The sequence below is a fragment of the Mustelus asterias genome, chromosome 17 (genome assembly GCF_964213995.1).
Source record: "Mustelus asterias chromosome 17, sMusAst1.hap1.1, whole genome shotgun sequence".
Classification (NCBI taxonomy): domain Eukaryota; kingdom Metazoa; phylum Chordata; class Chondrichthyes; order Carcharhiniformes; family Triakidae; genus Mustelus; species Mustelus asterias.
Genome location: NC_135817.1, coordinates 5,352,486 through 5,370,316, shown reverse-complemented (window position 1 = coordinate 5,370,316; position 17,831 = coordinate 5,352,486). Strand labels below are relative to the sequence as shown.

Here is a 17,831-nt window from a genome sequence, read left to right as displayed (position 1 = left end):
AGTATAATCATGATTTTTTCTGAATATTGCTGTTGACGATTCCCACATTTGTTGCTCCACAGCTCAGTTGCACTTACAGAATCCCTACAGTGCAGAAGGAGGCCATTCAGCCCATCGAGTCTACACTGACCACAATCCCACCCTAGCCCTTTTCCCGTAACCCCACATATTTACCCTGCTAATCCTCGACATTAAGGTCAATTTAGCATGGCCAATCAACCTAACCCGCATATCCTTGGAGAATCACTTCCTGTGATTTGGTCCAGAGCACAATTTCTAAAGAAACTTTGTGACATCAAAATGGATGCTACAGAAAGTTCAAAGTTTCATTTATCAGTCACAAGTAAGGTTTAGATTAACACTACAATGAAGTCACTGTGAAATTCCCCTAGTTGCCACACTCCGCCGCCTGTTCAGGTCAATGCACCTAACCCACACATCTTTTAGACTGTGGGAGGAAATCGGAGAACCCGGAGGTAACCCACGCAGACACGGAGAATGTGCAGACTCTGCACAGGCAGTGACCCAAGCCAGGAATCGAACCCGGGTCCCTGGCGCTGTGAGGCAGCAGTGCTAACCACCGTGCCACCCTTCAGAGAGTGATTTAAAAATTAATTGATATCAGTTATCTTTAAGACAATTTACTTAGAGTTCTCTTTGAGGACTTTGCAGTGCCAGTCACTAAAACTCATCCATAATTGTACCAATGCTTCCTTTGAATAGGCAGTGGGTAACCAAAACTGACCAGAAGATCCTTGGTTTAATTCGCAGGTTGTCTGACTTCACTACTGCACCCAGAGTGGATGCCTCTGTAGAAGTCAGATAGTAGGGATACCACAAATTAGTTGGGGTGAGATTGTATATTGCTGTGTGCTAGCTCCCTTCCATCTTTTTGGAGCTAAAGTCCAATCTTAGTTCAGCCCATTGGATCGAAAGTGTCCTTTGGGCAGCTTCATGAGGATATTGTCCTCAATCCAGTTGCCAATAGATGCAAGTGAGTAAACTCCAAGCTGCTCATCCATCAACAGTGAATTGCTATTCAGTGATCCTGGCTGGAAACATGTGGATATGAGACCAGAAAAGGATTCATTGCTCCCTTCCTGCATCAGACAAGACGTCTCTTGACTGAGACTCTGGAGGGTGGCTATTGTCCATGGAACCCCTCCCTCAAAAGGAGGAACAAAATTTGTCTCAAGATTGGCGAGCAACCTGCAAAACTCTCAGTTTATGAGAGGAACGGGGGAAGGAATATTAAAAGGGGGGAAACAAAGAAAGTGGAAGAGATTAACAAGACTTTAAACAATACTTTAAGAGAAATATAACATTGTTTGCTTACAGAACTACACATGCTGTCATACAACATCAAAGCACCATGATGGACCAGAACTGTAGTCTTAAATCAGTAAGTTTTCTTTTTAATTTTTCAACTATGGCTACACAAATGTTGTATAGTTATTCACCAGTGGAATAAACAATTCATCAATTTACTCTGAAGTATTCTCTAGATTATTTTCAATAATTACTGCCTTAGGAAGGCTAGTACAATGTTTCACAACTTCATAGCGCAGTACAGAAAGAATTCCCCCAAATCATCGGATTTTGAATGTTAAAAAAAACATGATTAGCAATTTATGGGAATTAATGGCCTCAAAATAATACATAAAATTCATATTACATCTTTAAAAGTGAAACCAAGTGGAACAGTTTTGGCAAACATACAGCATACATCATTTAAAACAAAAAAAAATACAAGTTAAGCTTTTCATAAGTTTAATATCTTTTATTTAAAAAGTACTCAAATTAGGCTGTATTTGTGATTTTGTGAAAAGCTGACCATCAGAGCACTTACTTCTAAATGCAGCCGTACATTGTAACAAGTATTCATTGAATGTAACCACGTATGTACAATTACACGTTTTGGAAAGAAAAATGATATGTGCAACCACAAAATTAAATTACAGCTTGACCCCTTCAAGGTAAATAAACAAAAATGATTGGGACATGGTTTCAGTTTTATACGCAAAGAAAATATTCACCAATCATTCTTTATCTTCTTTATGCTGACCTGTTCACAATAAAAATTGTGTACCAATATTAATGAGTAGGTTTACATGGATAGACTTAGGGTGTCCGCTCTTGCCATTTAGCAATGTTAAATACCTCAGTCTCTAGCTCATCTAATGCAGGGCTAACATGGTGGGTGCCTTATGGAGATCAGCCCATTCTTAAAGCTGATCAGAATCGTTTCAAAGTAGCAAGCTCTGCAGATTTACCATTGCGAAAAGATAGTGCCGCAGACTTTTCCCTAATCCACAGTGATAAACGTACTCAAAATAAAAATAACCTCATTTACATAATAATACAGTAGCAAACTAGATCCGACCCAAGGCTATAGCCACCTCACCAACGGCACGCTAAGCCCAGCCACAGTTACTTTAAAAATTTTAAACTATCAGGGCAAAGAATCACTGCTGCTGTACAAGTATGTAAACTCCTAAACCCACATACAACCATAGATGTAGGAGGGGGAAAAACTAATATACAGGCACTCAAAGACAATATGCATGAATAAAATTAGTTTTATTATATATAAATATTAGAAGTGAGTTACTGTTACTACACAATCCCTTCCCTACAAAGAAATGTAATCAAATTGTATACAGGTGCGGCAAATAGTTAAAGCTCCATCCATCGATACTGCTTCGAACCAAATATGTTACGACTGTTGAGCTGCTGGTCTTTTCAAATCCCTGATCTGTTTGATCAAATAGGACTTCTCATCATTAAACTGGTCGTCATCTGTTCTGTCTGCTTGAAACTGACTGAGGAACTCTATCAGTTTGGTCTGGTTTTTCAACAGGATGTCCAAGATAGGTTGTGTTTTATTGGGATTTGCCACAAAAACCTAGGAAGAGCAAAGAGAGAAAAATGTGCAAGTTATTCGTAAATTAGGCAAATGCAGCTTACCTGTGATGTCCAAATCTCACGTGTACCATTTTAAGCTTCCTCCTAATGTGGCATCAAATCCATGCCCACTATATCCCACCTCAGGAATTTAATTCTAAATTTTTAATAATTATTTCGTAAAATCTTGAATTACTGCACTAACTGGAAATGCAACAAACTAAACATGGTGATTTATTTGTCAACCTGCCAAACTCACTTAAAACACCCCGCGTTCTCGTGGTTGAGGGCAAACTGTTTGCATCCACTCAATTCATTTTTTTCTTTATTTTAAAACTTTGGATGAGGTTGGCAATGTAATGAAGCTCAAGGCTGTAGGAAGACAGAGGGGTTTTTTGTTTCCTAAGGTAGGACACTGGGCAATAGACACAGCAAGGAACATTTACAGCAACAATTTAACCAGTGGGCCAGCACAGAAAATCAAACCCTCACGTTACATTCTAAAACTTGCCAGGACTGTAGAATAAAGTTCCAGTAAGGATGAAAATTACTTTCAGCTGTCTGGTCACCAAGAGGGTTTCCTGCTTTGTTACGGCAGATTAGCAGTGATATTTATGTGGGATCATGATCAATTCTAGTTAAAGGAAGACTTTTCTTTAGTTTTTTCAGTTCTAGTTATTTTAGTAGATACATACAGCAGTTTCAAAAATATAAAATGAAGCAGAACAGTTTAAGAAAAAATCTTATGTTAACATTAACTTGCCCTCAGTGGCCGAAATATCCAATTGTTAGTTCATTATCCTTTCACAAGATATCTCAATTAGTTATGTTTGAAGCACAAAGAGCTCAATTGCCCAGAAACACTACACCAGATGTTGTGCATTAGTCCCCAGTCACACTTCCCATCTCAAAAAGGGAAGCAAAACTGGCAGTTGCAGCATTCCTCTAAAGGAATGCACAGCCTATTGATGTCTCAGAGAATGCTGCACAGATGAATGACACCAGCCCAAACAGCAACCCATCTGTCAAACTTTTTTTTTAAAAGCACATCTTCACCCACTTTCTCCCCTTTGGGGAATAGTGGGGAGGTGATGGAAGGATTCGCTGGGCTGATTATCAACTTGTTGAATATCATGGAGGTTCTGTGGCCAACAAGTCCTGGAGTGGGACTTGAAATTGGAGTTTCTGGCCCAGAGGTAGGGACGCTGCCTCTACTGTGGCAATGGGTGACTTGGGAAGCAGAGGATGGTGTGGGAAGTAGAAAAGAGAAACACTTAAGGAATTTATATACGATTACCTCATTGACTAATTGAAGGCCTCACAAAAATACTTCTGATGCATTTCAAACTAACAACAATTGGAACAAAGCCATCAATAATTGGAACAAAAAGGCAAGAAAGAAAGATTTCTAAATGTGCAATAGTTTCCAGCAGTAGATGAAGTGCTTTGGATTCACAAGCAATTAAAACCAAATCCTGATAAAATTACAAGGAACTTGCTTGGAAGATTCATTATTTAATGAGAATGCGGTTGGGATTTTCATAATTTTGTCTGTAAAGAAATAATTTGCATTTCAATAGCACCATTTCACAACCTTAGGATGCCCTGAAGTGTTTTACAGCCAATAAAGTACAAAGCTAGAAATTTATTGCACAATGACTTCTACAGGTCAAATCCCAAAGGAAAGCAGCCATACATATAATAACTGCAGAAAAAAAATCATTAGTAGCAATTTCCATCAAGACCAGCTTTACATCTGGAAGGATTATTCCAATAGAAGAAATGAACTGCTATTAAAATTCTAAGGTTAGTACGAAAACTCAGAGGTAGAGTGCTGCTAAATTGGAACTTATTTTAACTTTAAACATTAGCAGATAAACACTATCTTCTGAACTATTCATACAACTTTCAGATCTTGCATCATCCTTCAGTTGAGGTTTTTAAATCTAAGAGCACACCTTGACTAGAGAAAACTGCACAATTATGTAAATGTGTATTAAAATGCACATTATTAGCTTAGCCAAGGGTACTCAGCCAGGCAGCTTGCTCAGTTCTTGCTGGGAACTGGGCAGAGTGTTTTACTGCTTTGCTACACTGCTGAGAGAAACACAAATACAGACCAAAAACACACCAATGGAATACAATTACACTTCTGTCAAGGGCACTACACTGTGCCTGTGACAGAACAGTCTTGGTTGGCCTTCCCTTTCACCTCAAGTTGAATTTATGAAAAGTTGATGTATGCCCATGCTGTGTTTCAATTGAATTTTTAATTGGGAGTACAAAAGTCACGTTGTCCTCTTCCTTAAGCTCTCTGCTGCTACTTGCATTTCTTTAGCAGCTTTCAGCGCAAGAAAAACATTCCAAATTGCTTCACAGAAGTGTCAAAACAAGAATTAATACCAAGGCATAGATATTAGAACAGGTGACCAAAGGATGGCTTTAATGAATGACCTAAAGGAGGAGACAGCTGTGGAGAGGGAGATAGATTTAGAGAGGAAGCTCCAGAGCTTGGAGCCTTGGCAGCTGAAGACAGTTATCAACAGTGGGACTACAATAATCAACCATGTGTAGAGGCCAAAATTAGAAATGTAGAGAGATCTAACAGGAGGGATTTGAACACACGGGTCAGAATCTTACCAAAAACAAAGCCAAGTGTCAGGGTCTGACTGAAAATTGGTGTGTTTCTTTCCAGTGGAGGGGGGGGATATCCATATGACAGGTTAATATCTGGGTGAGCATGTTGCAAACCTCGCTGACGTGATGTCGTGTCAACATGGTTTGAAAATATGGTACATGGCGAGGGAGTCTAATTACATTCAAATGTATTGTGGGCATGAATCCGATTATATCGCTGGCGAGAGGCGCTAAGGTCGGAGATCGTGATTTTGTCGGCGAGATTCGGATTTCGTTGGATTGATTGAGCTCCGCTAATATTCCCGCGGATTGAATGTCCCCACATTCCTAGGGATGGAATGCCCCGCCCACGTTCCCGCGGGTGGAATGCCCCGCCCACGTCCCCGCGGGTGGAATGCCCCGCCCACGTCCCCGTGGGTGGAATGCCCCGCCCACGTCCCCGTGGGTGGAATGCCCCGCCCACGTCCCCGTGGGTGGAATGCCCCGCCCACGTCCCCGTGGGTGGAATGCCCCGCCCACGTCCCCGTGGGTGGAATGCCCCACCCACGTCCCCGTGGGTGGAATGCCCCGCCCACGTCCCCGTGGGTGGAATGCCCCGCCCACGTCCCCGTGGGTGGAATGCCCCGCCCACGTCCCCGTGGGTGGAATGCCCCGCCCACGTCCCCGTGGGTGGAATGCCCCGCCCACGTCCCCGTGGGTGGAATGCCCCGCCCACGTCCCCGTGGGTGGAGAGCATGGGTTCAAGATCGCTCCCAAGGATACCTGTCAACATTCAGGATTGATCAAAAAATATAATCTCAGGTGCGCTGCACAGCGACATAATCGGGACGAAGTAGAAAGGGTCGGGAGCTTCAAGTTTTTAGGTGTCCAGATCACCAACAACCTGTCCTGGTCCACCCATGCCAACACGATAGTTAAGAAAGCCCACCAACGCCTCTACTTTCTCAGAAGACTAAGGAAATTTTGCATGTCAGCTACGAGTCTCACCAACTTTTACAGATGCACCATAGAAAGCATTCTTTCTGGTTGTATCACAGCTTGGTATGGCTCCTGCTCTGCCCAAGACCACAAGAAACTACAATAGGTCGTGAATGTAGCCCAATCCATCACGCAAACCAGCCTCCCATCCATTGACACTGTCTACACTTCCTGCTGCCTCGACAAAGCAGCCAGCATAATTAAGGACCCCACGCACCCTGGATATTCTCTCTTCCACATTCTTCCGTCGAGAAAAAGATACAAAAGTCTGAGCTCACATACCAACCGACTCAAGAACAGCTTCTTCTCCGCTGCCATCAGACTTTTGAATTTAACTTGCATTAAGTTGATTTTTCTCTATACCCTAGCTATGACTGTAACACTACATTCTGCACTGTCTCGCTTCCTTCTCTATGAACGGTATGCTTTGTATAGCGCGCAAGAAACAATACTTTTCACTATGTTAATACATGTGACAATACTAAATCAAATCAAATTGCTCTGACCTGAGTCGATAGTGCTGTGATGACCTGCTGAGCCGACCCCATCAAGTTCAGGGCAAACAGTACGTTGAATACTGACCATCCATGCAAGAAGCAGATGGCTGGCAGCTACACGTCAGCTAACATGGCAGCTAATTTGTACACAAAGTCCCACAAACAATAAGTGAATGTCAGACTACTGACCATAACCATGAAAATGCGAACAAAATGCAGGGATTCATTTGTTTCCACTTGGGGGAAACCAAAGCTGGGAGTCATAATTACACAATAGTCACTACTAAATTGAATAAATAATTCAGGAGAACTTTTTTTACCCAGAGTGTGGTTAGAATGCGGAACTTGCTAACACATGGAATAGTTTATTTTTAAAAATTAATTCATGGGATGTGGGCGACATGACAAGATCAGCATTTATTGCCCATCTCTAATTGTCCTGAAGATGATGATGAGTCACCTTGAACTGTTGCAGTCTGTGTGGTGAAGGTTGTGGCAGTTTTGATACAACCGAGTGGCTTGCTAAGCCATTTCTGAGGACAAAGTTAAGCACATTGTTGTGGCTCTGGAGTCACAGGGGCCAGACCGAACAGAAACAGAAAATTTCCTTCTTTGAAAGAGATTATAGTTTTATGAAAATTGCTATTATTGATGATGGCTTTTTATTCCAGATTTATTTAATCATTAACTGAATTTAATTGCCATGGTGGTATTTCATTTTAAATCTCTGGATCATTTGTCCAGGCCTCTGGATTACTAGCCCTGTAAAAAAGCCACTGTACAACTGTATCCTTTATTTGAGCAAGTATCACTTGAGGAGAAACTAGATAACTATCTGGCAGATAAGGAAACAGAAAGAGATGCTGACCAAGTTAAATGAAGTTGGGTTGGGTGGGGAAAAAGCTTATGTGGAACAATAGCACTGGCATCGACTTGTTGGGCAAATGGTCCATTCAGTGTTGTAATTTCTATTCAGATTATCTGATGTTGGTTGAGGGAGGAGAAGGGGAATGGGGAATTCTTTGTTCAAGTTGCAGCATGGGAGTTTGTGCATCATAAGTAGGCAGATGGGGCCTTGACTGAAATCCTCATCCAATTGTTTCTTTTTTAACATTCAAAAACAGGAAAAGAAAATGAAAAACAGATTTTTTTTTTTTGAACACATGAACTCTTTGAAAAAAAACTTTTCAGGATGTGGACAAATGTTGGTTTAGTCTCCACTTGTCCCAAGAAGTTGGTGGGCTGTGGAATTGAGGCAATTACTAGCCTACTTCAGAGGATACTAAGCATTAACTGCATATTGTGAACTAGTCATGTGTGGACAGGACTGAGAAAGGGCAGTATTTTACCTTCTTTGCAGGCCACTTGATTTCTTTTTCCTGATGCAGGTCATCATATTGTCAAATTTATTCATTTCAATTTCACAACTTGCCATGGTGGGATTTGAATTTACAATGCTTAGGATTGCAGACTCAGCACCACAGCACATCACAACAAATCCTGACAAAACTTAACAGGGAACAATTTTGCATTTTGCTAATTTTAAAGCAGCTTTAAGAACCACCAAATGCCATGACTTCTTTATACAATTTACATGCATCATTTGATCCCAGTGAGTGGCTGGGATCTGAAACCCATTGCCTGAGAGTATAGTGGAGGAAGTTCGAACTGAGGCATTTAAAAGGGAATTGGATTATCCGAAAAGGAAACATGTGCAAGGCTGCAGGGAAAAAGCCTGGGAGTGGCACTAGGCTACAGAGAGCAATGCAGATATGACAGGCCGAAAGGCCTCCTTCAGTGCTATAACCATTCAGCATGCTTGAGGAATGATTGCACTTCAGGATAAAATTACAGTATGACTACTGTGGGCACCTAACAGACTCTCTAAATTACTTTCATAGTTTAATAGGTTCCAAATGTCAATTCATCACCCACTAGCATCCATACATTCTCAGTATAAAGGAATCCACCTCTGTATTCCAAATAAATCAGTCTTACTTATGAGAAAACATGAGTAAGGTCATTGGGACTTGCAAACTCCTCAGCCGTGAAAGGATATAAATAAATTTTAAAAAACCAGAAACTCAATGCCTTAGCTCATTAAGATAAAATCACACTGGCTTGTGGCTAATGACAAACAAGTCCTGCTTTAGCTCACAGGCCATTTCTGATACACTCTGTTTTCTCCACCATCTCATTCAACGCAACTCATTCCCATCACTGATTATGACAATGGAGAGGAAGAGCACTCTGCACCTTCACTAACTGCAAGATAGAAGAAATGTTTCTTTCCAGGGCAAGGCAGTTGTGCCATCATTTTCTATTTGCTGACTACAGAAGTAACAGGAAGCAGTATCTACATAGAGTGCAGTTTCACCTCTGTAAAACTAATATTTGCCAAACCATTTTTACAAGTATTAGTTATAATGAAACAAGTGATGGCTTTTGCACCAACTACTCCTACATCAGGTGCACTTTGGGAACATAGTCCCATAAGCAACAAGTTAGTGCAAGTGACTTGACTTCATTAGATAAAGGACATGCAGATTTGTATTACACAAAAACTGAACTAAATGAGACTACTGAAGGGTCACATGCTCAGATTTTATCTCTACTAAGGAGCACGAGTGGCTAGGGTTATGCTGCTTGCTTGAGCAATGGTTTGGTTTTAATTTCACGACACTCGTTTCCTCAGAAACCCGAGAGGCTTCAAAGCAAAATTACCTAAATGCAACCCCAATTGAGTTAGCCCATGCATCAAAGTGGGGCATGGTGAAATAATGTCTTGGAAAAAATACTTCCACAGTAGGATTCTTACATGTTTTAAGTAAAATGAACATGAATTGACAGAATAATGAATGTACACTCCACCCTCAGTTTATACACACCCAATTATTGTTTGCTGCAAGCATTTAACACACTTAGGAACTGAACATTAAGTCGAGTGTGAAACATTATTTAGGAACAACAATTAATGTTGGAGGCTGGTTACAGCTCAAAGGTGTTTATTCATACGTAACGTAGCTAGACTTTAATAAAAGCAGAAAATCAACATGTCCAAAGAACTTATGCCTTGACTTGCACCAAGTTCCGTTTGCCCCATGCACACTGATCTACAATGACTCCAGTAAAACTGCTCAATTTTAAATTCCACGAGGGCCTTGCCCTTCCCTCTCTCTAATCTCCTCCAGCACTACAACCCTCAGGTATCAATACTGCTCTAATTCTGTTCTTGAGCCTCACCAATGCTAGGTGCACCACCAAAGATGGCATGCATTCAGCTGCCGAAGCCCCAAGCTCCAGACTTTCCTCACTACCACTTCAATAAGTTACTTTTCTTTCTTCCTTTAAGGTGCTCCTTAATATCTTGACCAAACACTCGGTTATTTGTCCCATCATTTCATGTGACTTGGTGTCAAATTTATTGGGTAATGGTCCTGTGAAACGCAGACATTTTACGATATCACGGGTACTATATAATCAAGTCTATAATTTTGTTTTTACACAGGAGACCATTTTGCCCATCATGTTTTTGTGACAGCAACTCAGCTAGTCCCACTTCCCTACCTTATCCCGTTGGGCTTGCAAATCTCTTCAGATAATTATCCAATTCCCTTTTCAAAGCCACAAGTTGTTATTCTTTTCAGGTCTTAAAAAAATTCCAATTCTCAAACATTGGCAAAAACCCTAATATTGCAGGTTAGAAAGTTGCTCAATACTGAAATAAAAAAGCAGGAAGACCATTCTACACAAAACTTCACATATTTCAAACATGCCATTTCTGTTAACCCCATCTCCCCATTATTCTTTGCTTTGTCCCATTCTTTCTCATTATTTTTGACAAGACCGTATTTTATACCTCTGTTTCTATAAAATTGGGGAGGGAAAGATCTATATTTAAAAAGCTGGTCTCTGATTAGCAGAGATCCTGTTCTTCAGGTAATTTTGGACCAGATCAAGCATAATACAGTTTCTTAAAGTGCAAAAAGCAGCATGGGTTGTCCCATTAGGAGCACAAACAGACCAATCACACACTTACTCCGTAACTCTTGAAAAGTGAAGTTTAAAAGTTTATTTATTAGTCACAAGTAAGGCTTACAGTAACACTGCAATGAAGTTACTATGAAATTCCCCTAGTCGCCACACTTCGGCACCTGTTCAGGTCAATGTACCTAACCAGCATGGTTTTCAGGCTGTGGGAGGAAACTGGAGCACCCGGAGGAAACCCACCGACACGGGGAGAATGTGCAAACTCCACACAGACAGTGACCCAAGCTGGGAATCGAACCTGGGTCCCTGGCGCTGTGAGGCAGCAGTGCTAACCACTGTGCCATCGTGCTGCTGCCCCTATTATATTTGTTATTTATTATTGAGTGGTACTTGTTGCGGTTAAGCCAGTGTTGTAAACACTGAGAAAACCCTGTTGTACGCATCCTGTCAGCATTAAGTTCTATTTAAGCCAATATCTGAGCACATGGGGAGAAATAGTTTCCTCTGGCAGCAAGGTCAGTAGGCCCGAGGAATCAGACTTAAGGTAATTGACTAGAAATTGAGGGGGAAATTATGTTTTTATATAAACAGTGTTATGATGGGTTGGAATGCACTGTCTGAAACGATGATGGAAGCAGATTCAATGGTAACTTTCAAAATGAAAATTTGAAGGACTCTATGGAAACTCTCAGCTGAAGCACAATGGGTATATGTTTCTATGATTTGCTCTGATATCCTTGCTGAACTACCATGTCGCCCCAGCACCTAGTGCCTCATGTTTAAATTCCTCCATGGTCTCCAGTTCACCACCACAGCCTCTCCTCCAGCCATATATCCTGACTTGAACTCTCCATTCCTAATACCAGCCTTTTGTGCATGGCTCAGGAGAGTTTGGGGGCTTTAGTTTCCTGGGAGCAATATCCTGGCAGGGAGGTCGCTCATGCTGTTCTGGAGATTTTAAGCTAGCTTGACCTGGGGCATGGTGTGTGGGGAAACCTGAGCATAGATTCAGAAAGAACAGAAAAACTTAAAGTGAAAAGGCAAAAAATTAGTAAGCAAGCATGGAAGGCAGACAAATAAAAAGGCTAGAAAATAGACAGCAAAGGAATTAAGTGGTATATACACCAAACATAAGTAGTCTAATGAAAAAGAGGCCAAAAAGGTTGAACTGAAAAACAGAAAAGGGGAAATATGAGGTCAAATATGTCGACAAATTTCTGAGAAGTGCAGAAACAGAAAGGCATTAAGAGTATGGATTGAAACTACCCGAATATTAACTGGATAAATCAATATAAAAGGTTTAGAGGACACAAAATTCCTGGAAATGTAGCTAGGAGAACTTTATTAGCCAGTATGTAGCAAGTCCAATAAAAGGGAAGGACAGTTCTGGATTATTTTTAAGAAAAAAAGCTGGACAGGGGAAGGGGACATCAGTGGACAGGTTGTTAAGGTAATTAAGAAGGCATATAGAATTATTTCATTTATTAGCAGAGGTATAGAATACAAGAGCAGGGAGATTACACTGGAACCATGTAAAACATTAGTTTGGCCATGACTTGAGTATTGTGTGCAGTTCTGGTCAACTTGTAGCAGAAAGAATGTAACTGCATGAGAGAGAGTACAGAGGAGGTTGAAAAGGATATTGCCAGGACTGGAAAATTGCAGTTACAAAGAAAGATTGGATGGGCTGAGGTTGTTCTCCTTGGAATAAAGGAGGCTGAGGGGAGACTTAGTCAGATGTACAATATCATAAGGGGCCTAGTTAGAAGGACCTATTTACTTTAGGAGAGAAATCCGTGACTAGGGGCATAGATTTAATGATTGGCAGATTTTATCATTCGTGGGACATGGGCGTCGCTGGCTGGCCAGCACTTTTTGTCTGTCCCTAGTTGCCCTTGGAGGGAAGTTGAGAGTCAACCACATTGCTGTGGCTCTGGCGTCACAGACCAGGTAAGGACGGCAGATTTCCTTCTCTAAAGGACATTAGTGAACCAGATGGGTTCACTAATGTCACAGCTACATGAAGGTAAATCACAGTCAGAGACATGGAAGGCATTAAATGAAGGGGAAAGAGAGGATTCATACAAAAAAATCTCTCAGGAAAGAAAGAGTGGCACTCCGAACTAGATGTCCCTGTATATCAAAGAGAATACAGGGTAGGGCAAGGCAAAAAAATGGAAGCTTATTGCAGGAGTGAAGTTAAAAAGAAAATCAGGAAAGTGGGGAGGGAGGACGTGAAAAAAAGTGGCAAGCAAAATCAAAGAAAATCTAAAGATGGTTTATATAAACATGAAGAGCTAGAGGTTAAATATGGAAGAAGTAGGCCAATCACAGGTGAGAAAGGTAACTAGTATTTGGAGGCAGAGGATATGGGCAATTAGGTAAAATAGTTGAGGAATGCGGGAATGTCCTTTATTAGCCATGGCACAGAATGTAATATTATGGTGGTTGTGCTAGAACTGTATAAAACACTAGATAGGCCACAACTGGAGTACTGTGTATAGTCTGGTTTACTACATTGCAGGAAAGATGCGATCCCACTCGACAGGGTATAGAGGAGACTTGCGAGAATGCTGCCAGGAGTGGAGAATTTTATACTGAGGAAAGATTGGATCTGGCTCAAAAGTGGGGTTCGGCTGGATAGCTCTTTTTCAGCTGTCAGACATGGGCCAAATGGGCACCTTCGGTGCTGTAAATTCTCTGCTTCTCACCTGCTATCCTTTCTCCTGGTTTGTTCTGTTTCCCGGGTGCATTGGTGAAACATTTTAAAGGTGCTTTTTACATTAGTATAAATGGAAGTCACTTTAAAGAGAAACAGATCTCGTAACACAACTGAAAGGACAGGAAAAAATTTGCTCAAATCAATAGCTCAGAAGTGATAACAGATCAGCAGAACTGAAAGTGTGAAAACTAAACACCATTTCTCAAAGAAACATAGGAGGCCTAATTAGACATTCTTTTCATATTTTGAAGAGCAGACCAGGTCAAAACTGAAAGCTCTTTTTAAAGGTTTAAATTCAAGTGTTGGTTATTACTAGGATGTGGCTCAAACATTACTATCGCACCCATATGTGGGGCAAAGCAGAGTGTCAGGAGGTTGCTTGACTGGGAGGGAGAGCGTTCACACACTTCACAGCCGAGTCTAATCTTGATATCGCAACATCTGCATCTTCAGTTTTGTTATCAGTCAGTGTCAACTCAGATTCCATCATCTGTTCATAACCACATGAACTATTGACAACACCCTCCCCTAATCAAGGTAACTCAGTATGAACTGTGAGTCAAGTCCTTGGGTTTCCAGTCTGTGTGGCACAGTGAAACATCAGAAAATAGCTTTATCAATTAGGCCCTCAGAAAACCCCAGTGATTGACTGTTACCAGTCCACTTAACACAGCGTGTTTAGACTTTAATGTAGCAAAATATCGAAAGGTGATTCACAGGAGTGAATCTAAAACAAAACCTGATATTAAGTCAAATGAGGAGACATTTAGAAAAGTGATTAAACACTTGGCCGAAGAGATTTTAAGAAGCAAAAGGTGGAGATAATTAGAAAACCAATTGGCTTGAATCATTACAAATTTATTGGTGGCAAAACTACTGTATTCTGTAACTAGCAATCCTCTATAGCTGTAATGCCTTAGTGAATGTTTCAAACCGAGAATGTGTGGATGGAAGTCGCGAGGATGCATTCCAGTTTTAAAAATTAAACACAATCTCCAACTCAATTTAAAATAAGAAAAATTAGCTTATTTATTTCTTCTGTCAACCTCCTTCATCAAGGGTCAAGAAGATAAGAAACTATACTCAATCTAGACTGAAGGATGAAGTTATCCTAGTGAGATGGTTTTTAGTCAAACAATTATTTTCCAGTTTTCAAGGCGATCTATTAGTAGGCTAAGTTTCATTTATCCCAGATCAGCCTGCTTTTTAAAAAATAAATCATAAAGACTCACCTTGAATACATGAAATGCCTCAAACTGAATATTCCTACTTTGGTCCCTTAAGAGATTCATCATGAGCTTGAGGTTTTCAGGTTTGCTGATGTACCTTGTCATAACCGTAAAATTGTGTCTGTCCAAAAGCAGCTCTCCAACAAGCTTGATCAGTAACAGAAAGAATAAATGTCAAAGAACAGTGCACAACACAATACTGCATTCAACATAAACTCATAAGTTTATAGGTGCATAACTTAACTTGTTCACTTCACACCTCACCTATAAAATTAATTTTTCTTTAGTAATGGTTCAGGCCAAACTGAATGAATAAAAGACCCTTACTGGTAATACCAAAAACAAGTTGCAGCAAGATAAATCTGTAAAAGCTCTGGTCTGCATCTCGGGGTATGAAGGAGAGTGTAACAAAGGAATGCAAATAAGATCATGACTGGTTACCTGTGCTCTGAGAAAAGAGAAGCATTTCTGATCCTTGTGCCCACAAGGATTTCAAAGACAGGTAAAGTTCAAAACCTTCCGCAGTCTCTACTGGGTAGCGAACTGTAAGGGATGACCTCTGTGTTGAAATTAACATTTTTTTCTGTTCTTATTGCGGCACCAGGATATCATCATGTTGCAACTTATGAATCTTAAATAGGCCCCTGCCCACTTTTAATGGGAGTCTTGATCCATGGTCTAAGTCATCACTGTAAATAGTGTGGTGGTCAGGAACGTAGTGTGTTGGGATTTTGATTTTCAGGTTTTAACTCCCCCATCTGAACTTTCCCTGCTAGTCAGTAGGGTGGGATAGGGGCTGCTGTAGATGATAATGCTACAGAAGTAGAGTGGCTGCCAATGTATATACAGAAACCCATGCCCATACATGGTGTTGGCAAAGAGCAACAGTTAATTGAAGAAAAGAAGAAGCGAGCAGAAAGAGAAGATGACATTGCTAGCAATCTGCAGAGAGTGGTACTACAAACAAAAGAGGAGCCCCATGGATAGCATGATTGACCTTAATCAAATGTCAGATAGAAGAAGCCAAGGAATGATAATGCACCAAGATCACAGTCACAGCAGCAGACATTACTGCTGACTTTGTGACAGGGCTGTTCTCAATAGTGTGTGTGTGTATGGAAAGCAAATTAAAAATTCAAAACATGACATTGGGATTTAAAATTTAATTTAGAGCAAAGAAGAACTGGACAAATCATATATGGCACAACATAAAAATAACAGATTGTGAAAGTTACAGGTTTCTCCAGTTTAAAAAAAAAAGCCCAAATATTATTTTCTCCAATAGATGACCCTTCCATTTTAACGTCAATTATCAACATCTTATGAGAAGTATATAGAAATATCTATACAATTCTTCTGTACAGGCAATCACCTAAAAAAATCCAACATTAAAAAAGTCCTTGCTAGTATAAACTCCCAATCCCTTGGAAGGTAGTGTATTCGATAACCATCAAAATAGCAACACTTTTTGGGCACCTGACAGTGCAGAAAATCTCACATTCATAGAATCCCTACAGTGCAGGAGGCGGCCATTCGGCCCATTGAGTCTCCACCAACAACAATCCCACCTAAGCCCTATCTCCGTGACCCAATGTATTTATTCTGCTAGCTCCCGACACTAAGGGGTAATTTAGCATGGCCAATCCACACAACCTGCACATCTTTGGACTGTGGGAGGAAAACGGAGCATCTGGAGGAAACCCACGCAGACACGGGAAGAACATGCAAACTCCACACAGTGACCCAAGGCCAGAATTGAACCCGGGTTTCTAGCGCTGAGAGATAGCTTTGCTAACCACTCTGCCACCCCTGAATTAATTGTCTGAGTTATTGCTTCTTTAATACTTCACCTCCTGAAGATGCATCTATAATTTGATTAAAAATCTCATGTCTGCCAGCATTTCTATTTAAATGTCTATTTAAACATAGAGTGAAAAAAGTTGTGAGTTTATTCTGGCGATTCTGCTATCTATCTCTGTCCTTGCATGAAACACTTTGGGATATTTTATTGGACTTGGAGGATTGTACAAATGCTGGTTACTGTGCCAGTGGACATGCATGAATTTGCCACCGATGCAACTAGTGCAAAAGTGCATTTACACCTTTAGGAACTGATGGAAACAACAGGGTCAAGAGGGTTATAAGAGCAGGTCTGCAAAGTGTGATCAAAGAGAGATTGGTTTATGGAGGTATGTGATGGTGATGATAGATTTAGCAAGGGTAAGGATTAGTAAGTTTCTGATTGTGAAGGCAAGATGGCTGAAAACTTGCACCCTGATAGTGTTCTAAAGGCTAGGGAAAAGCACAGCAAACCAAAATTGAAAATGATGGAATTAGCAGCCAGGGAATCCCAGAGGGCAGGATACGCTGCAACCCAACCACGATGAGAGGAATTTCAGAAGGGGGGAGGGGGACAGAGTTGAAGGGCCATGAGACATACAATGTGGCTTATATATACAGCAGTTTGAATGTGTACAGCATTTTACATCTCAAGGTGCTGGACAAGAACATTATGAATAAAAACATTTCTGACAATGAACCGCAGAAGCAGATAACGGAAAGGTGAGAAAATGTTTGGTCAATGAGGTAGGTTTTATAGCATCTTAAAAAAGATAGAAGAGTTTAAGGGAGAGGCTCTAGAACTTAGGACCAACCAGTTGAAAACACAATCGACAATCATGGGGCAATTTAAATCTGGGATGTACAAGATGTCAGATTTAAATGAATGCAAATATCTCAAAGGCTTGTTGAACAAAAGAGGGTATGGGAGGTTGGGAGGGGCAAGGTCATGGAGGACTTTGAAAGTGAGGGGGAGGGCTTTAAAAAGGCAGTTGGACTTGGAGTCAGCATAGGTCAGTAAACACAGCGGTAATT

At 40.8% G+C, this 17,831-nt stretch overlaps 1 protein-coding gene across 4 annotated transcripts in view; it reads right to left on the bottom strand.

The window, feature by feature from the left end:
- Positions 1 to 1,291: 1,291 nt before the first annotated feature.
- Positions 1,292 to 17,831, bottom strand: part of cab39l (calcium binding protein 39-like) — a 63,859-nt gene continuing 47,319 nt past the window's right edge. For 3 of the 4 annotated variants that reach the window (XM_078232179.1, XM_078232178.1, XM_078232180.1), the window contains 2 exons: positions 14,961 to 15,104; positions 1,389 to 2,905 (listed from right to left, as the gene is read on the bottom strand). In XM_078232179.1, the coding sequence (XP_078088305.1) occupies positions 2,717 to 2,905; positions 14,961 to 15,104 (333 nt within the window). In that variant the 3' untranslated portion in view covers positions 1,389 to 2,716. Of the gene's footprint in view, positions 2,906 to 14,960; positions 15,105 to 17,831 lie in introns of all 4 variants that reach the window. The other variant, XM_078232177.1, reaches the window with a different exon arrangement.